Here is a 21,730-nt window from a genome sequence, read left to right on the forward strand (position 1 = left end):
CGCCTGCAGTGCCGGGCGCTCCCACACGGCGGCAGCACTGAGGCACAGCCGGGATTACCCCCCCCACCTCTGCACGGCCGGACTGCGCATGCGCACTGCCGTGAGGCGCATTCCGCCCCGAGCCCCCTGGGTGCAGTACCGCGCTCCGCCCGCAGAGGGCAGCACGAGCGCGCCGCCAGCCGCGCTGAGCCCCGGGCGGAGCCGCTGGAAAAGGGGAATTTTTGGGGCATTAAAAGAGGGAAATACCGCACCAGGACAGATCATCGGGAAATTGCAAGGCTTCCTCTTAGTGCTCCTCCAGCCATTCGTGCATGGAAGTCCAGGATTTTCCCAGTACCTGCTGGAAAAATGAAAATTTTCCTTGCTTTCTGAGTGTTCCCAGTCCAGGCTGAGCACTTGAGGAATAAATACCTGCTCCCCCTGTCCCAGGAAGAGCTTGTCTAGGTGAAAGCACTAGGAGTAAGCGCCGGGCTTTGTCTCACCTCACTGTGCTCTAGATGTGATTCTTCATTTAGAGATAAAAAGATAAATTCAGGCTCTGTCTTGCCGCTCACCAGGGAGAGATCAACAGCTCCTAAAATCCCACTCTGTGACAGATAGAATAAATAAACATTGATTTTTCTCGTGGATAACATTAATCATGGCTTGACAGAGTTACACCAGAGAGTAAACCGAGGGTAAGCACCGCAGGCTCCTGCCAAATGGATCCAAACCTGGAAATCATCATTATTGGATAAACCTTGGCTGAAGGGCTGAGCCTCATCCCCAGAACCTGACATCCCATTTCAGATGTCCCACACACCATGTGTCTGGTCTCCTGGTGCTGTAATGAGGATTTAGAGCTGCTTTTCATCACCCACGAGGAGATGCTGGAGGGAAGGGGACACCAGGATGGTGCTGGAGCTGTCACAGATAATGAAAATCGAGCGGTTTGGGGGCCGAGTCCTCCCCGGGGGCAGCCTCCACCTGCCTGGACCTGGAAATCTGCCCTGTCAGAAATCCTACTCCAATGGTTTGATTAATCCAAGCTCAGCCTCGCTTTTTCTTACTCAACGAACCTTTGCTTGGTGGAAGGATGGGAGACACAGAATGGAAATGAATTCAGTTAAAAAGCAGGATCAGATTTCATCCCTGCTGAGAGAGGCTGGTGTGGAATATTCATCCCTGCCCTCCTGGGGTAAGGATCTCCAATGTGGCACCTGCTTTCCTACTCAAATTCCATTAGATCCTTGTGCAGGACAGTAGAGCACCTTCCAACGGGCTGTACTAGGAGTCACCAGGATCAGCCCATCCAGCCTGCCCTTGGACACTGCCAGGATCCAGGGACAGCCACGGCTCCTCTGTGTCACCGCCCTCCCAGGGAAGGATTTCTTCCCTACACCCAATACAAACATACCTGGAGGAAGATTTTGGCTCCTCTCTGCTCCCAGGCGCAGCTGGAACAGTTTTCATATGCTGTGACATCTCAAGTAGAATTAGATGGATCAACATGCTCAGGGTAGCCCACAAGAGGATGTGCCATGTCCCAGTGAGACCCACACATGGTGACACAGAATCCTGGGATGGTTTGGGAATTGGTTACTCTGGAAGCAGCTCCTTGAGAGGAGACCTGTACTGATAAATAAATAAAGTTCAATCAGTTTCAGAAAGTTAAATGGAAACTTGAGGGTTGATTTCCTACTTCTATATACATATATACATATGTATATATATATATATACATATATACAAATATATACATATATTTGTAATTTTTACATTATTTTATATACTAACAAATGTATAAAAATAAATTCAATATATTTATTTCATTTTACATATTAAGAAAATGTTTATATATAATTTCTTAATATATATAAAGTATTTTTTCTTAGAAATACATAATTATATATCTACAAATTTATCTCTTGGAATATGTAACTGATCTCTAGGCATCGCAGGGAATTAAAAAGAATTGATGTAGGAAATCAAGATTCAGGAGTTGGGAGACAGCCCAGGATTTGGAGAAGTGTTCCAACTGCAAAATGGGATAAAGGGAAAACCCTTCAGGAACTCTTCTGCTGCTGTAAATTGTTTTTACACTTCCTGGTGTTGATTATAGTCTGAATTTAAGCCCTTGAGGCTCAAATTGACTCTTCAGCCTGTGCCCGGAGCGTGCCTGCTCTGAATAAATCCTGCATTTCCCATGTGACTGTGTCACCCTGCCACCCTTCACCATCAGGCAGCAAGTGGAGAAATCTGTGCTATTTTTCCATAAAAAAATGTTTTAAATAGATCAGATTAGTCAAAGCCCCCCAAGCACATTGTTGTCTCCATCAGGGGAACCTGTGGTGACTCATTCAAAGCCCACAAAGAGAGAGGATGAGATGGGCTGAGATGACTCAAGTCCTGAAACCTGGGAGCAGGAATAATCAGAAAACTGCAGCTGGGGTGGAAAGTCAGCCCTGCCTGGGTGGGAAGAGACACACTGGAGGGGAGATGGAGAGGGAGGTTTGGACAACAGCAGGAGGTTTGGTGGCATCGAAGGAGCCGGGTGTGCCTGAATCCAGCACAAGGAATTATGGAATCCTGGAATGGAATGGGTTGGAAGGATCCTAAAGCTGATTTTGTTCCACCCCTGCCATGAGTAAGGGCACCTTCCACTCTCCCAGGCTGCTCCAAGCCCTGTCCAAGCTGGCCTTGGACATCTGTGCCAGGGCCAGAGAATTGCCATGCCCTGTCCCTGGAAGGGATGAGATTTTGCAGGAGGGAGGGAGATGTTCTTATTTAGAGACAAAAAAATACAATAACAAATACAATAACACCATGCCTTAATTTTCCACGTTAATTAGTGTTGCATTAAATGGACAACAGACACTGCTGAAGTGATTTCCAATCAATTTGGGTCAATTAAAATGAGACCAGCATTCCTGATTGCAAGTTCATCCATGTTGCAGCTTCAAGGAAAACCACCCCCCTCCTAATCCAATTTATGACCGCTCCCATCCAGCAAAAAATTGTCCCAAACCCACTTAAAGTGCCACCCTTAGGTTAATGGCAGCTTGAGTCAAGATACAGGTCCTGGAGCTGAAGTCCTCAAGCCCCATTGGTCTCACCTGAACTCTTCCATCCTTTAACATAGCTGGAAGATTTTAACTTTCACACCTTCCCCACATGAGCAGCTGCCAAAGGCTCTCTGAAACACCTGAAAAGAGAATGAGCCTTCCCCAGAGGCCTTGGGATCCATGCTGGGGTTTTAGGGCTGGGATCCCCACGGCACATTGGAATGGATGCCCGCAGAGAGGGAGCGATGCCGCTCACGTGCACACTGGTGTCAGCAGAAGTGAAGCAAAACCAAACTGGTTTGTTGGAGACTTGAGTTTGAAAGATTTTTAAAATTCTTCTCTATTTCTACATTACCTTTTAATTATACATAATTATATTTGTAAAATATATCCTTTATTCATTATACATGAGAAGGGAAAAACATTAAGTAATGGACATATTAAAAGAAATTATTGCTTTATCTTAGCAATTATAAATTTTCTTTCATACTATACATTCCGTAGAGCAAATGGAACTTGGAATTGTTTGGATTGGAAGGGATCTTAAAGATCATCCAGTTCCATCCCCTGCCATGGGCAGGGACACCTTTTACTAGACCAGGGTGCTCCAAGCTCTGGCCAAGGCAGCTTTGGACACTTCCAGGGTACAACTTTACCTGCTAAAATTCTCTTTTCTCAATCAGGGCTTTAAAAATTAAAGAAAAAAACCATAAAAATCAATAAATAAAATAAATAGCCAACTGCTGCTCAAGAGTTGCCCACTCTTACCTAACAGACACACGTGTTCCTGGTTCAGAAATGAGCATTGCCACTTCCCGCCTTCTCACTTCCCTCTTGACCCCGCCGTGCCGGCTGCTCACCGCTCCCTGCGAAACAGGGCCAATTCCTCTTCTGCCCTCACTGCCCCCCAAGCAGCTTTCACTTCCCCATTCCAGCTGAGTCAGAGGCTCATTGCAGGGAGTCATCTGACTGTGTGCCAACGCTCCTCTCCTGCTCCATCCTCGTGGCCACCACAACCTCCACAGCTCTGTCCAGCCTGTCCTGCTGTCTGGGGCAGTTATTCCCCGTGAGAAGGATTCACTGCTTACCTTTTTTGACATTTTTTCTGGCTCCCATTTGGGACCAAAAAAGTTCATTTCGAAAAGCCGTTTTGTACCACATGCTTCAACATGGCGTTTAGGAGACTCACCTGCATCTTCACCAGCTGGAGAATCCTGGAATGGCTCGGACTGGAAAGGACCTTAAAGCTCACCCAGTTCCACCCAGGAGCTCCAGGAGCTGCGGATGAGCCCTGGCAGGTGTGATCCGGCCCAGGGCTGAGCCCCCTCCATCCTGCTGCCCGCTGTCAGCCCTGCCTCTCTCACACCTCCTCATCTGGCGCTCGATAGCGGACCCGCAGCCAGGCCCGGCTGACAGCAGGAGATGGATGGGGCTGAGCCAGCCCTGCAGGGCATGGACACGTGTGGGGGATGTGGGGGAACCTGGGGAGGTGGTGCCTCCCCACTTCACACCAGTCCTGGCCCTGGTCCCAAATGCAGGAGCTGCCTGGGCTGCCCCCTTGGCTGCCCCACAGGGTCCCCTCTGTGTTACGATGTTCAAGTGCTGGACAGAAGGCTGGACAAAAGGCTGAGTCCCAGTTGGAGAAAATGTCCAGCTCTGTGCAGAGCAGGGAGGGAGTTCTGGCCAGTGCTGCTGTCACTGGAACACCAACAGATACAGAAAGCCATCAGCATCCCCACAAGGACATCCCCTGCTCCTCCCAACCCTCTCCCAAAGCCTCAGCATCCCTCATCCCTCTAAGACACACTCCATGGTGTGCTATGAGACAGCATCCATGGCTCCAGTGCAGTTTGGAGGGGAGTAGGGGGGCTCTGGAGCAATCCCTCTGCTTTTCCTGCTGTCTGCCCCATCCCAGTATCTGTCACCTCCCACAAAGAGCCCTCAGCCCCGCGGCGCCTGCTGGTCCCCATCCATCTCCTGCTGTCGCTGCAACGAGGGGCACAGGGGTCCCAGCACCAGGGCAGAGACTGGACCCACCTTGGGGGCATTATGGGGAGGGGGAAGCTCGTTCCTCCCTCCAGAGCTGCAGAGGCTCTGCTGGAGCAGTGGATCTTTGCCAATGCCTCAACACCTCACCGTGGTTTCAATATCAGGTGGTGACGGCCACATACCGAGAGGGGCTTTGCCTGGGGGAGCCCCCACCTCCCCCCGCTCAGATCTGTGATATGGAGGGACAAGAACACCCCAAGAAAGATGTCCCTGCCCAGCCCGGGGCATCCCAAGCCCTGTTTGGGGACTGGGGGTGCTCCCAGCGGTGCCACCGCTCACCTCCCGTCCATCATCACCACGTCAAGGCGTGAAGGCACGCTGGGCAAGGGGGCCGTGCTCCAGCCCCCAAGGACCACCTCGGCTCCAGCCCCCGCCTCTCCATCCCCGAGCTGGGCCATAAAACCCCCGGCAGGCTGCAGGGACACTGCAGAGGCGGCGCTGCGCTGGGAGGGGGCTTTGGCAGGGTCCCACCGCCACCATGCCGGGGAACAGAGCCATGGACACCGCCTGCCCTGCCACCACACCCATGGCAGGTAAAACCCACCCACGACAACAGCCCCTGCACCCAGTGGTGGGGTTCTGCAGCGGTTTGGGGTGTGGGGGGACGGGGATAAAATCTCACTGTGGTAGGGGACAGGAGACCCTGATCCTGCCACCATCTCCATGGAGGGAGGGTGTGATGGGGTGGCCTTGCATGGGCTTTGCTCCCCCCGACCAACACCCCTTCAACCCTCTGCAGCGTTCCTGGGGGGCCCGGCTGAGGGGTCTCCATGCACCCCCGGCCTCGGGTGGGCTGGCGAGGGGCCGGGGGCCGGCGGCAAGAACCGGCACGTGTGCCACGCCGCGGCACGGCTGGAGATGGGCAGCCTCTGGGAGGAGTTCAACCGCCTGGGCACCGAGATGATCGTCACCAAGGCAGGCAGGTGGGAACCGGAGTGGCCTGGGGGGCTGCAAAGGTGGGGGGCGCACCCCCTTCCCACCCCCCTCCCTGTGCAGGAGGATGTTCCCAACCTTTCAGGTGAAGCTTTCGGGGCTGGATCCGTTGGCCGACTATGTCCTGCTCATGGATTTCATCCCGCTGGATGACAAGAGATACAGGTGGGGATGGGGCAGTGGGGGCAGGGGATGAGATCTGGGGGTGCTGAGCCCCTCCCTGCCCTGCAGATATGCCTTCCACAGCTCATCCTGGCTGGCAGCGGGCCGGGCCGAGCCGGCGGCTCCTGGCCGCGTCCACTTCCACCCCGACTCCCCTGCCAAGGGCGCCCAGTGGATGCGGCAGATCGTGTCCTTCGACAAGCTCAAGCTGACCAACAACCTCCTGGACGACAACGGCCATGTGAGGACCCTGCTGTGGGCTAGGTGGTGGGGACACACAATGCATCCCTGCCTGGGGGGCTCCTGCCACCTCCTCTTTCCCACCCCAGATCATCCTCAACTCCATGCACCGCTACCAGCCCCGCTTCCACGTCGTCTTTGTGGACCCACGGCGCGACAGCGAGCGCTTCGCCCACCAGAACTTCAAGTCCTTCAGCTTCCCCGAGACCCAGTTCATGGCAGTGACAGCCTACCAGAACCACCGGGTGAGCACCAGCCAGACGGAAACTGGGGCCCCTCCCAGGGATTCCCTGACCCCGCTCCCCTCCGCAGATCACCCAGCTGAAGATCGCCAGCAACCCCTTTGCCAAGGGATTTCGGGACGGCGACCCCGAGCCATGGTAAGGCACGCCTGGACATTGTCCCCCCACCATGGTGAGGATGTCACCTCCCTGAGCCCCCACCCCACGTCTCTTGCAGGTGTGGGGTGCCGGCAGGGTCCCTGCTGGGGGCAATGCCCCGTGCCCGGGCCACCCCGCTACCCCCGGGGCCCGAGAAGCAGGAGAAAGGTAGGGGGGCTGCAGGGGGGACTGAGCCCCTGCTGCTGCCTCTCCCCCCTGCAGGGGCTCCACGCAGCCACGGGGCTCTGGCTGCTGCCCCCCAACCGCCAGCAGTACCCCCCAGTTTCCCCGAGCTCCCTGCCCCCACCTTCCAGCCCCTCACCTGCCCCCCTGGTGTCTGTGTGGGAGCCAAACCCCGCACCCTGCCCTACCCCCTGCCCGCCTTCCCCCAGCTCAGCACCTACGGCCCCACCGCAGCCCCAGCCTTTGGCTACGGCCAGCAGTGACGGGGGGCACCCCCAAGCACCCCCTGCACCTCCTACCCAAGCAATGGCAACGCAGAGCTGGGGGGAGGCACAGGGATGACTTTATTCACCACCAAGGAGACTCCAGGGGTCCAGTGGGGGGGAATTTGGGGCACAGCCGATGTTCAAAGCCCCTGGAATCCCCTTGGCACGGCTATTCCCAGGTGTCCGGGGCAAAGGCGAAGGGGCACAGCTTGTACCCGGCACCCACGTAGAATTTATTCTGGAACTCCACCCTGGCAAGGAGAGGGGGTTGAGGAGTGCTCTGGGGGGCCTGTCACGTCCCCCCCAGACCCACCCAGGAACCCATCAGCTTTGGGGGCTCACCAGTGCAGGCGCAGGGCGTGGAGGAAGGCAGAGAGCCCCTCCATCACCAGCAGGATGGCCACAGTCAGCACGGCGAAGGCGGCGAAGACGGGCACCAGCACCACGCCGCCCACGTAGCTCAGCCCCACGAAGCCATTCCGCATCACCATGGTCCACAGGACCTCCGAGAGCTCTGGGAAAGGAGGGACAAGAGCAGGAGGGGGGAGTGAGGGTCTGCCTGGCTCTGAGTGGGACAGGGGGTACCAAGGGGACTCACGGGCGTGTGCCAGGCTGAGCGCCCAGAGCCGCAGGTAGGACGCGGTGTTGGAGACGCAGCCCAGGCAGTACTCAATGGTGTGGATCGCCTGATGCATGAAGATTTCGGCAAAGTCCAAGTGCTGCATGGAGGGAGGGGACATGGGACATCAGCTGGGAGCATAGACACCCTCATCCCACCACCAAAGCCCGCCTGGATGCCCCTCACCTTGGCGTCAGGGCTGTGCCCTCCGCTCTCCACGTCCTCCGTGGTGGCATTGACAGAGTTCCCAGCCTTCTGCCCCTCCAGCAGCGGCTCCTGTTCCCCCGTGGCCAGCGGCTGCACCAGGACAGCACCCACAGTGAGACTTCCTTGTGACCCCCACGGAGCCCCCCATGGCCCCCGGCCTTACCTTCCTCCGGGCACCCTGCCGGCACCACTGGTACAGCGGCGTCCCCAGGAGCAGGACGGGCACCGACGCCAGCGCCAGCACCACCAGCACCATCTGCACTGGCACCTGGGGCACAAGGACAGCATTTTGGGGTCTACCCCCACTCCTGATTCCTGCTCTCCCAGTCAGGGTAGGGAGTAGGTGTCTGCCAGGGCAGTGGGTGGTACCTGCCCCGGGTAGAGCGGGAGGTTCTCGGCATTGGAGGTGAAGAGGAACATGTCGATGAAGTGGATGAGGATGCTGGGGGCCACCATGGACTCAGCAGCACTGAACTTGATCCACTTGTAGAAGACGAGGAAGACCAGGTAGCCAAAAAGAGCCAGGAGGAAAATCATCTCTGGGAGGAACTCCAAGACCAGCCGGTGCCGCTGCTGGAAGTGCCTGGGTGGGAGGACATTGGCCGTGCTCAGCCTGTCCCTTCCCACCCATGCACATCCTTGGCACTCACTGAGGTGCAGGGGTACAGGACCCCAGCTGCCACCCCATCCCACCCAGGTGAGTCCAATCCCAGCCCCCTTGGCATGACCAGAGGCCATGGGTGCAGACCAGGGACTCACACGTGATTGAAGACCCCCAGCACGACGCCGAAGCCCATGTGCACGATGCCCAGCACCACTGACATCTTCATCTTGAAGGAGTTGAGGAAGTTGAGGTGGTTGGTGGCCAAGCTCCAGATCTGTCACAAACAAGGTGGGTGAGACTCTGCACCACCCCACAGAGGGTCCCACCTCGCTGTCATCCCCATGGGACACTCACTGGGTCGATCCCAAATGGATATGGCCCTTGGAAGACACCGGTGACATTGGGGTCCAGGGTGAGCGAGGGGTGGGTGGCGAGGTACGCAGGGCTGGGGGCAGAGCAAGGGATGTCAGTGCAAGCAGGGAGAGGGGGACCCAGGCAGGGGGCACGGGGGTGGGACCCCACCTCCAGGAGGAGTGGTTGGCCATGGTGGCCACGCTCCAGGCAGAGGGGAAGATGGCAGTGGCTTTGCTGAAGCACTCGTTGTAGATGAACCCAGTGTAGATGGAGAAGGCGCCCATGAGCAAGATGAGGTAGCGCCCCTCAAAGAACATCAGCCAGATCTAGGGGGGCAAACACAGCTCCCATGTCCCACACTACCTCCCCTGCCCCACACCACTCCCTTCCCACAGCACCACCCTGACCCATACTGACCCTGTTCCGAGCCACCAGCCCCATCCTGTATCATCCCATCCCATCCCACGTCCCCAACCATGTCCCACACCTCCAACCCCGCTCCACTCCCCCACGCCATCCCATGTCTGTAACTGCATGCCACCCCTCCCTGGTGCCCCCACCTCGTTGGTGCCCTGCCGCAGGCGGGGGCTGTCCTCGTACAGCACCATCCAGAGCGCAAAGAGGAACATGAGCAGCCCGTGCCCCACGTCCCCAAACATGATGGCGAAGATGAAGGGGAAGGTGATGATGGCGTAGGGTGCTGTGGGACACAGGGACTGCGTTACACGAGGCGTCCCCTCTCAGCCCTGGGCTCAGGGGGTGCCAGCTGGCCTTACCGGGGTTCACCTCCTGGTAACTGGCCACCCCGTAGGCGTCCACGATGCTCTGGAAGCCGGCAGTGAACTTGTTGGTGCGGATGAGGGTGGGGGGGCTCTCCGAGGTGGGGACGCGCTGCACGAAGCACTCCACGCTGGAGCCGCTCTGGTACTGCGGGAACAGCACCCAGAACTTGATCCTGGCACCCCTGGCACTCCCCTGCCCCGCATGTGGAGCCTGCCCCTGGCACCCAGCCCACAACACCCCCCTTCCTGGCACCAGCACCCGGAGCTTGGTCTTGGCACCCACCCCACAATCCCCCTGAGCCTGGCACATGCTCCATCATGATGAGGGGACATGGGGACACCAAGCAACGTCTGGCATGAAGACATGGGGACACTGAGCAACCCCACAAAAAGGACATGGAGACACAGAACAAGCCCTGGCATGAGGACATGGGGACACCAACAAACCCCTGACATGAAAACGTGGGACACCAAGAAACCCAGGCACAAGGACATGGGAACACAGAGCAACCCCTGACACAAGGACAACTGAGCAACCCCAGAACAAGAACATGGATAGACTGAACAATCCCTGATGCAAGGACATGGGGACACAGAGCCACTCACAGATCCCTGGCGCAGGGCTTCCTGCACTTGGGTGAGGTCCCGCACGGGGCACCAGACCTCGGCGATGAGGCACTTCTTGGTGACATCGAAGCTGCACTGGTTGAGGACGAGGTAGATGGCCTTCATCTTCTGCACCTGCACGCGCCAGGTGGGCAGCACCTGCGCCACCCTGTCCAGCACCTCCGCCAGGTACTTCTCCGTCTCCTCCAGCGTCTGCGGGCACCTGTGTCAGGGATGGCAATCCAAGCGTGGCCCCCACATCCCCTCATGGCACCCAGCTCACCACGCTGAGCTCCTGGATCTGCCCATGCAGCCTGGTAATGGCCTCCGTCCTGCTGGCCTCGCTCTCCGGGTACGTATACACCTGGCAGTGGAAGCTGGGACAGAGGGACATCGCCGTGTCAGGGGTGTCAGGGCTGCCCAGCCCGGGCCCACAGCAGGGTCCAGAGTGGGTGTTACTAAATAAACCTCCCTATGGAGAATACACGGCCACTCACCAGTCCGAGATCTTGCGGATCTTCTGCCCAATCTGCTCGCCCCAGTAGGAGATGAGGAAGATGACCCAGGTGATGCTCTCGCCCTGGGGACAGCACAATCCATGTCACTCTGGTGTCCCAGCCCCCACAGCCGTGCCAGCCCGCCCCCAGGTGCTGCCTCACCGTGGCCGGGTCCTCCATTGGCTCGGGCATCTCCACGAAGGAGGCCACCAGGTACCCGCGGCAGGCGCGCCACAGTAGCCGCTCGAAGGCCGTCACTCGCCACGGGTGGATGACGCCGGCCACAAAGCTGCAGAGACACAGCAGGAGTGCTGGGATAGGCAAACCGCCCTGTGGCTGCACCGCTGCCCCAAAGGTCATCTCCAAGCCGTATCCCGCAGTTTCCCAGCTGCCCCACGGCCACACCACTGCCCCAGAGCCCCTCTCCACCCCCGCCCCACAGCGTTCCCCCTCTCACCTGATCTTGCGCTCGAGGTGCTGGTGCACGGAGGGGTCGAGGATGGGCTCACGCTCCGAGAGCGCCGGCGGCCGCGGCGGGGTGCCCAGGGGGGCCTGCGGCGATGCGGAGCAGAGGGATGAGCCCGGGGGAACCTGAGGCACGAGGCAGCACCCCCAGGCGGGCGGGGACCCCCGGACCCACCGGCTGGCTGGTGAAGCGCTGTCCCTCGCGCAGGACGTGCAGGCACTGCCGCAGGTCCCGCAGGCGGCCGCGCAGGGACGCGTGGTTCCGGCTGACCTCCCGCAGCTCCTGCGCCAGCTGCTCCGACTGCTCCTGCACCCGCAGCGCTTCCCGCGCCGCCGGCGCCCGCGGGCTCTCGGGACACGGCCCCGGCACCCGCCCCGCGGCGCGCAGCTCCTGCTGCAGGAAGGCTGGAGAACGGGGGGACACGGTCTCACTGAGGGGCCGAGCCGGGCGGTCCCCTGAGAAGCCCCCCCAAAGTCAGGCCGCGGCACTCACTGAAGGTTTTCTCCATCTCCTCGCAGCGCCGCACCTCGCCCACGAAGCGCCGCTGGAAGGGGCTCACTTTGGGGTTCAGCTGCGGAGGTACAGTCAAGGCATGGCCCCACACTGCACTGGGGGGTTCAGCACCCCGGGGGAACAAGCAGCCCAGGCACCAAACCCAGCCTGACCAACTTCCCTGTTCCCACGGCACCCTAGAAGACGCACCCCAAACCAGAGCAGACCAAACCCTCTGCACACAGAGCACCCTAAACCCAGAGCACCCAGGCCCACTCAGCCGAACGCCCTGCACCCCAGACACCCCAAGACGCCCCCAGCCCTACTCACGTCTCTGAACTCCAGCAGCCCGCGCTCCCCCAGCTCGCTGATGCAGCTGTAGGCAGAAGCCGACTGCAGGAAGAGCTGGGCCAAGCAAACCTCCTCGCTGCGGAACAGGGACCCCATGGCACCCCCGAGACGCCCGGTCCGGCCCGGGCTGCGGAGGCGTCAGCGCACACACCTGGGGATGGGACAGAACGGAACAGGAGGGAATGGGGTGGGATGAGGATGGGACACTGAGAGCTTCCTCAGGCGTGAGGGCGGGAAAGGGGAACAACAGGGCAGAGGTCGCCTCGCTGTCTCGGCGGCTGCGGAGACGGAACCGGGCTGCGACCGTGGGAAGCCGGCCCGCTCAGGCACACGCGGCTGTGCCCGGCACCCGGCTGGCAAAGTACTTTCGAAACCCCCCCTTCCCCTGCCCCATTCAGCTGCCTCTGAGTCAGGGCCGGCGCATTCCCCGCCCCGGGACCGCCCCGGGCCGGACCCTCTCCGGAGCCACCCGGCTGTGCCCCCCCGCGCCGGGCTCGGCCGGGATCCAGCACTTCCTCTTCCCCAGGAAGAGCCCGGCCCCGGGGAGGGACCGGCCGGCCCGGCCCCGCCGCCCCCCGGCAAACCCGTTCCCCGGAACACAGCGCACCGCCTGGGGAGGGGCCCCTCGGGGACAGGACCCCCGCAACATCCCCCGAGGAGGACGGAAATGGGAAACATTTCCCGGAGCCGGAAAACCGCCCGCGAGAATCAGCAGGACCCCCGCACCGGTGTGAGACCGGACTGTCAGTAATTACTCCAAACAACCCCCATTTGTGCCGGAGCCAGGGTGCTTGCTGGGGCCAGACTGACATCCCTGGAGAGAAGAGGTTTGGGGTGCTACTGCCCAGTCTGCATGTCACTAAGGGGGTGAACTATCACTGCCTGCATCCTGCAAGGCGCAATCGGCCTTCTCGTCACGCTCTGGCTCTCCATTGCACAACTGGCTCAGTTCTAATGCTTCCCCTCCGGAGGAAGGAAGGCTGAACTGCGCCGCCGTGAGAGGCAGCTGAAAAGAGATCACTGAGCATCAAAGAGCCCCGAGCTCCGAAACTCACTTCTGAGACCTTTCACCAGAGGACTGAAACCTGGGCATTCCCCCCGAGCCTCACTGCATTTTAACCCATCAGACTTTGTGTTTTGTGGGCTTCTTCCCCCACCGCTGACAGATCTAGACCATCCCTTCGACCAAGGGACAACTATTGCAACAACCAAGTCACAAGATCTGTCAGGGGTGATTTGTTTTTAACCTTATATTTCAGTTCTTTTTTTTCTCTTTTCCCTTAAGACATTTCTTTAAAGTAACATTTTTTATGCTTTCATGTAGCTGTATTACTGTAGATAATAATGACCAAAACACCCACATACCTGCTTTCCATTGCCACCTAAATAAAACCTACACATATATACTTATAAACACCAATCATTAAGAGTCCTTTCACCCTAATCTGCCCATGTTACTCTCACCTTCGAGGGACAAGTCCTAACAACTGGTAGCACTGGGATCTCTCTGCTGGGATCACTGGGACCCCCACACTGGTACCACTGTGAGACCACAGATTTGCCAGGCACCCCACACTGGTACCCACACACCAGCATCACTGGGACACCCATCCAGTGGCTCCCCCACTGGGGCCATCAGGACCCTCTGCTGGGATCACCCGGCTCATAGGCATTACTGGGACCCTCACACAAGTGCCACTGTGAACCCCCCTTGCCAGGATCACCAGGCCATCCCACCCTGGCTGCCCTCAGAAGCTGGAAATGACCCTCTCAGATTCCTAAATCCCCCCCAGCACTGTTCCTCCATCCTTATCTCCCCCCCTTCCACCTCCCACACCGTTCTCTGCAAATCACCCCCTATCCCAGCACTGGTGCCAGCACCCCCAGGACCGGCATCCTCCTCCCCAAAACACAAGCCCACACCCAGGTGGGGTCCCCCAGGGGTCAGGGGCTCTGCCCCCAGCACTGGAAAGGAAAAGACACAGAGTTATGGGAAGGGGCTGGCACCCAGAGTGCCAGCAGAGGGGGAGAACCCCCAAACACTTTATTTGGGGGGCAGGTGGGGCCGTCACCGGTACAGGTAATCAGCCTGGATGTTGGCTGCAATCTCGGCCTCCCACTTGTCACCGTTGTTGAGCAGCTTCTCCTTGTTGTAGAGCAGCTCCTCGTGCGTCTCCGTCGAGAACTCGAAGTTGGGGCCCTGCCAGGGTGGGACGGGGTCACCCTTGGGGTCACCGTGGCAGGACAGGGGAGTCCCTGCAGTCCCTCCTGCAGGCCCCACTCACCTCCACAATGGCATCCACAGGACAGGCCTCCTGGCAGAAGCCGCAGTAGATGCACTTGGTCATGTCGATGTCGTAGCGCGTGGTGCGGCGGCTGCCGTCAGCGCGGGGCTCGGCCTCGATGGTGATGGCCTGGCACGGGGACACCGTCACAGCCAGAGCCCCGGGTGAGGAGGAGGAGGAGGAGGGGGAGGAAGTCTCACCTGTGCCGGGCACACGGCCTCGCAGAGCTTGCAGGCGATGCAGCGCTCCTCCCCGGACGGGTACCGGCGCAGCGCGTGCTCCCCGCGGAACCGCGGGCTCAGCGGGCCCTTCTCAAACGGGTAATTGATGGTGGCCGGCTCACGGAAAAGGTAGCTCAGGGTCATGGCCAGGCCTGCGGGGGAGAAAGAGGGGTTATGGCGTATTTGGGAAGGGGAGAATCACCCCACAAATGAGGAGGGTGAGCGGGGTCTCACCTCGGACGAGCTCAGTCCAGAGCAGGGTCTGGGCGGCGCGGTCGGTGATGGATCGCATGTCCATGGCTGGCTCCCGGATGTTGACGTACTCTGCGGGAAGAGGGGAGCTGTGCCCACCCTGCAGAACCCCGGGGTGGGAGCTGGGCCCCCAGGGGGGTGGCATGGCTGTACTCACTGTAACAGTCCCTGGGGGTGCTCGTGCTGAGCGGGCGCAGGGAGCCCAGTGGGGCCAGGGGACCTGGGGAGGGACAGGAGGGTCAGCAGGGCCACGATGGGGTTTGGGGGTTCAGGAGGTTTGGGGATACCTGGGTGGCCTCACCTGCACGGGCAGCCTGGTACAGCAGTCGCAGCGCTGCCATGGCTGGTCCTGGGGGGCAGAAGAAACCTCAGCAAGTACAAGTAAGGGACTGGGGCAGCCAGGGTTCCCCCACTTCCCATGGGGGGCACTGGCACCCTGATTCCCACTCCTCCACCCAAAGAGACCCAGACCCCCAGGCACTCCTGTCCCAACAGTCCACAAGGAACCCCCAGTGCTTCCCCCCATGGATCTAAGCATCCCATTTCCTCTGCCAACCCCTCTCAAGGCACCCAGGCACCCAAGTGCATCCCCCAAGTGTCCTGTCCACCCCCTATAAGGGACCCAGCTGTTCCCCCAAGGGACCCGAGCATCCACGCCGCACCCCTCAGGGACACCCAGGTGTCCCCTCCCCATCCCACCGCTGAGGATCCAGGGGCCCTGATGTCCTGCCCCCTCCAAGGGACCACGTGTCTCCCCATCCCCGTCCCCACGGTCCTCCCCCGCCGTCGCCCCGCACTCACCTGAGGCCCCCCGCGGGACCGATCCTTCCTGTCACCCCCCCAAGTCCCCGCTCCGCCCGTGCGTGTTCCTCGGAGAGGATGGCGGCGGAGGGCAGCGCAATGTCCGGGCCGCCCCCTCTGCCCCAGGCGGGATTTGGGCGGCCACTACACGCCACCGGGGGTGACCGTAGCCCCGAGCCGCCCCCGGTCCCCCCGGGCCGCCCCCCGGGCCCCCCTCGCACCTCACCTGCCCCAAGGGCCCTCCGCCGTCCTGACCCCTGCTCGCCCCCGCGGGCACTGCGCATGCGCGTACGGCGGCGCGTCGTGGGCGGGGCGAGCCACGGCGGACGGGCTTCTCATTGGTGAGAGTCCTGCAAAAGGCGAGGGGGCGGGAAGAAAGAGAGAGAAGCGTCGCTGATTGAGCGGAGCGCGGCCGTGCTGCGCGGTGATTGGTGGGGCGGGAAGGGGCGGAAGCGCGTGTTCATGGCGGAGGCGCGCGGCTGCGGTGCCGGCGCGGAGGCTCCCGCTCCTCCAGCGCTTCCCGAGCCTCCGGCGCTCTCCGTCCCGTTTCTGGAGCAGCTCGGGCCACGGCTGCCGAACGGTCTCGAAGCTGGAGCGGCCCAGACACTTGTATTCACTACAAAGCCCGGCTCTGCCTTTGACGGGCTCGGCGCTGGCCCCGACCCCTCAGGCCCGGCACAGTCCCTGGAGGCGGGCATTAGGGATGGTTCCCATTCCCTGTTGAACTGTCTTTATCTCAGCTGCCTCGTCCTGTTCTCTCCATCTGCCCACTCGGGGAAATCCCCGTGGGATTCAGCTAGGACAGCCTAGCAGGAATGGGTATCCCTTTACCGGCACAACCAGCCCCGCAGATGGCGCAGCATGGAGCGAAGGAAGCTGGGATCATGGGGCAAAGGAAACTTGGGATCATGGAGCAGGAGAAACTGGGAACACAGGGCAAAGGACACTGATATCGTGGGGCAAAGGAGACTGGGATCATAGAGCAGGAGAAACCAGGATCGTCCCAGCTCAAGGACTTATGATTAGGGAGTTGTTGTGGACCTTCTCAAGGCAGAGTACACAATGAGGGGCACAGGAGACCCCTCTGCTCTGGTGGTACCAGTGGAAATAAAGCCCCAAACAGCCAGAAAAGAGGGATATGGGACTGGAATGGAGGGAGATGTGGGGGACAAGGGATTCTTGGGGTGAGCAGGGGTGCAGGGAAGTGAAAGGGAAGCACACAGGATGTTGAGAAACACCTTTCATTGCACCTGAGCACCAAGACCAGCAACAAGAGATGTCCTGAGTGGGATGTGGAGACCCTCAGAGCAGGGTGCAGTCACTCACACGTGCCATCTTTAAAGCGGCCTGGATGATCCCGAATTTCCTCTGGCTGTAGGGGGGGTAGCGCGGGGCGTTGAGGGGCTCCTGGCCCATCCCGCGCTTCAGGCACCCACGGGGGTGGGAGAAGGTGTCAAAGCTGAACTTGCCGTGGTGCGTTCCCAGGCCACTGTTCCCTGCAATACACAGCAAAGCACCCCAGTGGGCAGCTGGATCTGGCCATCCTTTGGGTCAAAGAACCCAAAATTAAGCTCCCAGCTCTGTGAAAGCAGCACCAAGACTTCGTCCAGCTGCTTTCCAAGCCATGGATGAGCTTCCCAGGAATGTGACCCAAAGAGGATCACGAGGTGACCTAGTGCTCACCCAAGTGCATGTTTGGAGTGGGAAGATTAGGCTGGAAGGTGGAGAAATTCCCCAAAACTCTCTCATCAGTGGATTTTACCATTTCAATTAACATGTTTAGCAACTGGATGGGTGTCACTGATGAGGTGATGGCAGCAGCAAGATGCTCCCACCAGATGAGCTTCCCTACCACAGAAATACCCTCCAAAAGTCATCCCATCCATGCTGGATCCAGCCGTGCTGCAAGGGGGCAAGACTGCAGGGGTGAAAGGCACAATGACCAAGGTGCCTTTGGCAAGGTGGGACTCAGCACCAGGGATGAATGTCAGGAGGTGGAAGCAGGCTGGCCAGGAACAAGCACAGGAAAGCCAGGCAGGCTGGCAAAAAATAACAAAATCCACACATGATTTAGTAACAGATGAGATAAAATGCCATGAGTCAGCCTGAGCCAGTCAGTCTTCCTGATAAAATGCTAATCATGGTTGGGGTGATGCCTTGGGTGCAGTTCCTCACACAGCAGCAGCCCCAGGATAAAGGGAAGTCACTGGCCAGCTGAGTGGGAAGAGAGGAAAAAAGGTGGAAAACAGGAGTGGAAAACAGGACCTGGTAGAGGAGATCATCCCATAAAAAGCAGGTGTCTCCATCATGGAATCCCAGGATAGTTTGGGTTGGAAAGGGCCTTAAAGATTATTCAGTTCCACCCCCCTGCTATGGGCATGAACACCTCCCACTAGACCAGGTTGCTTCAAGCTCTGATTCCCTGTGTGGTAATCCACATTTCCATGGATCCAGGGAACACAGAGCTTGGGATGGGGAGTATGGAGAGAAAGAACTTCAGGGTGCTCCATGGGTGTCCAGCAAAGCCCAGGAGCCCAAGGTGAAGCAAAGGGCTTCTGGAGGAGAATTTTCCTATGGACTACTGAGCCCTCTAGAGCTGAGAGTTCCTCCTGAGACCCCTCCTGACCATGGGTGGGATCACACCTGGCTCCCAGCGGCCAGGGTTGGGGATTTTGGACCTACCAATGCCTCCAAAGGGCAGTGAGGGCAGTGTCACATGCATCATAGTGTCATTGCCACAGAAGCCACCACTGCTTGTCCGCTCCAGGACCCGGTTCACCACCTGGGAGTGACATGAAGAACATGAGACATGGGTCTCCCACCCCATTCCACTAATTCCAAACACAATCCATACCCCCTGACTAGGGCTGTGTGCTGTAAGGGAAACACTTGGAGCACAAACATGGCTGGATACAGCTGCCAAGGAGCACAGGGCAGGTGTAGTCCTGGCTTGGATTTACCTTGTCATCTGAGGAGAAGGCATAGACAGCCAAGGGCCGCTCCCGGCTGTTGATGAAGTCAATGGCTTCATCCACGCTGGTGATGATGATGATGGGCAGGATGGGCCCAAAGATCCCCTCCTGCATGGCAGGGTCTGAGGGCTGCACATCCACCAGCACAGTGGGAGCTGCAGAGAGGAAACCTGACAGCATCAGCCATGCCCAGAGGTCGGAGATGGCACCTTGGTGATCCCCCAGGACACATCTCCTGTACCAAAGGCCACCTGCCCAAGCACCCAGTTCCCCTCATACTCTTCTCCAAACCTGGAATGTGCTCCATGCAAGGATGCAGATGTGAGTGACCCCCAAGCCTCACCGATGTAGCGCTCGGCCTCGTCTGTCTGTCCCCCGATGGCCACGCGCCCGCTGCCCAGCAGCCTCTGCACCCGCTGGAACTGCTTGTCACTCACAATGCGGCCAAAATCCGGGGATTCCCGGGGGTTGGGGCCATAGAAATCATTGATGGCCTTTTGCAGGGCTGGGAGCAGCTTCTCCTGCATCTCCAAGGTGCAGAGCAGGTAGTCAGGTGCGATGCAGGTCTGCCCCGCATTGAAGAAGCGGCCCCAGGCCACACGCCGCGCCACGTTGGTCACATCACAGGTGTCAGACACGTAGCAGGGGTTCTTGCCCCCCAGCTCCAGTGTCACCGGTGTCAGGTGCTTGGCAGCGGCTGTCATCACGATCCGCCCCACCGGGGGGCTGCCTGCGGGCAGGGAAAACATGGATTGAGGTGGGAATCCCACCAGCCATCACACGGCTCTGGGATGTGGCACTGGGTCCCACCAGACCTCAGATACACATCCCAGATCCTCCACCCAGTCACTGCCTTCTCAGCAGGGATGTCTGGAGGGAACCCGTCTTTCTCCTCATAAAACATCCAGGAGGGCTCTGCTCTGTCCTATGGGACGTACCAGTGAAGAAGATGTAGTCAAACTTGTTCTCCAGCAGCCTGGTGGTCTCCTGCACACCACCAGTCACCACAGCAAAGCAGTCCTGCAAGGAAATGAGAAAGGCCCCCCCCTTGTCACCAACTGTCCCCACCAGTAGCACCCTGGGAGGCTGGGACACCGGCTGGGCATGGAGGAAGGAAGTTGGGCAGTACATGAAACCGGAGATGGTGTGTGAGGCCAGCTCAGAGCACAGCTCTGTGTGTGCAGGGGTGCCCCAGCCATGCCACAGGGATGGGGAGAGTGTCCCACCTTGTCCAGGTAGCTGGGCAGCGCTTCTGCCACGAGTCTTTCTGTCTTCTTGGACACCTCAGAGGGTTTGATGATGGCACAGTTCCCTGGGGAAGACAGACAGGATGTTGGAGCTGTGACATGGTGACAGCCAGCCCCTCTATGGATGAAGTGCCCTCACTAGTGCTTGGCACTGCTGGGATCCTCTAGGCCAGGGGACTGGAAGTTTGGGCTCACCAGCAGCGATGGCCCCGATGAGGGGCACCAGGAAGAGGTGGATGGGGTAGTTCCAGGGCGCTATGATGAGCACCACCCCGTAGGGGTCCTTGCGGATGAAGGCAGAGTCCAGCTGCACCGCCTGTGGGACACCCACCACATCAGGTCCCACCCTGCACCAGCACCCCACCCAGCTCTGCCTCCCATCCTCGCTCTCCTCTTCCATCTCACCAGAATCCTGTCCACCTTCTCGTCCTTCATCCAGCGGGACAGGTTACTCAGGGTCTCATGGAGCTCGTTCTTGCACATAAGGATCTCAGATAATTCTGTTTCAAAGGGTGCCTGCAGACTCCAAGGATGCAACATGTGACCTTGGCATATCCTGCAGCTCTTATCCCAATGCTCCATAGTGTTTTGCCCAGGACTTGGGGACTGGAGCCCTCTACATCCCATGCTGGATTCAAATCTTTAAGGGCATTGAGCACCCCCTGTGTCTGCAACATTATGCTTTTAAGCACTGATTGCTTAAAAATAGGAAAAACTATGCAGATCCCATTCATCCAGACAACAGGAAGAATAGGGAGGGTGTCCAAAGAGACCAGGTTGGGGAAGAGAAGACAATGAGCCCTGTGTGGTATTGAGGCTCTGGCTGCAGAGCAAGGGGATCCGGGCTCAGGGAGTCACAGCCTGAGTGAGCCCCGTGGGAGGAAAGGGGGGGTGAGATCAGGTGAGAAGTTCAGGGCAGGGAGCAGGGACAGAAATCTGGGATTAATTTGCCCGGGGAAGAGGGAAACTGAGGCTGGTGAGTGTGGGAATGGTTATCCATGTCAAGGGGCTCCCCACCACACCCTCTGTCTATGGCAGAGCAAGGATGGACTTTGGTGTATGGTGACAGTGACATGCTTCATCCCAGTCTCCCAAATCCAGAGGCTGCAAGCCCGAGGCAGAGCTGGAGAACCCAATGAGGCTGTGGGAGCCCCTCAGCTCCTCTGGCCACCAAGTCCTCCTGTTCCTGTCCCCTCTCACCTTGCCCAAGTCAGAGGCAGTGGCATCCATGATCTGCTGCTTCTTGTCATCCAGGAAGTGTCCCAGAGCCTCCAGCTGGGCCACACGGTATTCCATGGGCCGAGTCTTCCCAGAGAGCCAGGATGCCCGCAGGTGGCTCACCAGCCCTGCATAGGGGTTCCTGCTGTGGGGACAGGGGTGTTAGAGGGATGCCAGCCCCATTCCAGCTCCTCAGAGCATGCAGGTGCCACTCCAGGGAGAGGATGGAGCACCAGGACCCCTCCTGCCACCCGTCTGTCCCTCCACTCTCACCTCAGGGCGTCACCATCCACACTCCCGTTCCCACCATCGCCCTCGGGGGCTCTCTTGGCCTCGCTCTCAGGAAGCTGCGGGAAGACAGTTCCAGTCTCCATGCTCCCACAGGTGCAGCGTGGGATGGTTGCACTGGGGTTACCAACCACAACTTCCCTCTTCTCAGCTAACAGGGTGGCTGCCAGCTTCCTGTCCTGCCCTTTGGATGCCTGTCCCTCCCCTTGGC

The 21,730-nt window shown here is 59.0% G+C and overlaps 4 protein-coding genes across 5 annotated transcripts; 1 reads left to right on the plus strand and 3 right to left on the minus strand.

The window, feature by feature from the left end:
• The first annotated feature begins 5,571 nt into the window (after window positions 1-5,571).
• TBX10 (T-box transcription factor 10) lies at window positions 5,572-7,254 on the plus strand. Its single transcript, XM_058806865.1, has 8 exons — window positions 5,572-5,626; window positions 5,833-6,016; window positions 6,090-6,191; window positions 6,258-6,429; window positions 6,518-6,673; window positions 6,741-6,808; window positions 6,888-6,976; window positions 7,031-7,254. Exons 1-8 carry the CDS (start codon window positions 5,572-5,574, stop codon window positions 7,252-7,254), a joined length of 1,050 nt encoding a protein of 349 aa, XP_058662848.1.
• A 62-nt stretch (window positions 7,255-7,316) lies between these two features.
• Window positions 7,317-12,572, minus strand: TCIRG1 (T cell immune regulator 1, ATPase H+ transporting V0 subunit a3). Its single transcript, XM_058807995.1, has 19 exons — window positions 12,215-12,572; window positions 11,885-11,963; window positions 11,567-11,796; window positions 11,384-11,478; window positions 11,089-11,215; window positions 10,927-11,009; window positions 10,713-10,806; window positions 10,430-10,642; window positions 9,818-9,968; window positions 9,602-9,741; window positions 9,210-9,367; window positions 9,042-9,132; window positions 8,843-8,961; window positions 8,453-8,666; window positions 8,247-8,351; window positions 8,063-8,173; window positions 7,856-7,976; window positions 7,600-7,771; window positions 7,317-7,508 (listed from the first exon to the last, which is right to left on the minus strand). Exons 1-19 carry the CDS (start codon window positions 12,329-12,331, stop codon window positions 7,427-7,429), a joined length of 2,502 nt encoding a protein of 833 aa, XP_058663978.1. The 5' UTR covers window positions 12,332-12,572; the 3' UTR covers window positions 7,317-7,426.
• Window positions 12,573-14,222: 1,650 nt separating this feature from the next.
• On the minus strand, window positions 14,223-16,078 carry NDUFS8 (NADH:ubiquinone oxidoreductase core subunit S8). 2 transcript variants are annotated; one of them, XM_058807535.1, is made up of 7 exons: window positions 16,021-16,078; window positions 15,295-15,342; window positions 15,151-15,213; window positions 14,976-15,065; window positions 14,721-14,893; window positions 14,521-14,649; window positions 14,223-14,435 (listed from the first exon to the last, which is right to left on the minus strand). In XM_058807535.1, exons 1-7 carry the CDS (start codon window positions 16,076-16,078, stop codon window positions 14,304-14,306), a joined length of 693 nt encoding a protein of 230 aa, XP_058663518.1. In that variant the 3' UTR covers window positions 14,223-14,303. The 2 variants fall into 2 exon arrangements, with proteins under 2 accessions (XP_058663518.1, XP_058663519.1); XM_058807536.1 differs by having other exon boundaries at window positions 16,016-16,037.
• A 1,000-nt stretch (window positions 16,079-17,078) lies between these two features.
• LOC131558833 (aldehyde dehydrogenase family 3 member B1-like) lies at window positions 17,079-21,662 on the minus strand. Its single transcript, XM_058806868.1, has 10 exons — window positions 21,505-21,662; window positions 21,214-21,376; window positions 20,419-20,529; window positions 20,209-20,329; window positions 19,993-20,078; window positions 19,705-19,786; window positions 19,110-19,496; window positions 18,755-18,921; window positions 18,477-18,576; window positions 17,079-17,290 (listed from the first exon to the last, which is right to left on the minus strand). The coding sequence occupies exons 1-10, from the start codon at window positions 21,603-21,605 to the stop codon at window positions 17,097-17,099; spliced, it is 1,512 nt and encodes a 503-aa protein (XP_058662851.1). The 5' UTR covers window positions 21,606-21,662; the 3' UTR covers window positions 17,079-17,096.
• Between the last annotated feature and the right edge of the window lie 68 nt (window positions 21,663-21,730).

This window comes from Ammospiza caudacuta, chromosome 6 (assembly GCF_027887145.1).
Source record: "Ammospiza caudacuta isolate bAmmCau1 chromosome 6, bAmmCau1.pri, whole genome shotgun sequence".
In the NCBI taxonomy this organism is placed as follows: Eukaryota; Metazoa; Chordata; class Aves; order Passeriformes; family Passerellidae; genus Ammospiza; species Ammospiza caudacuta.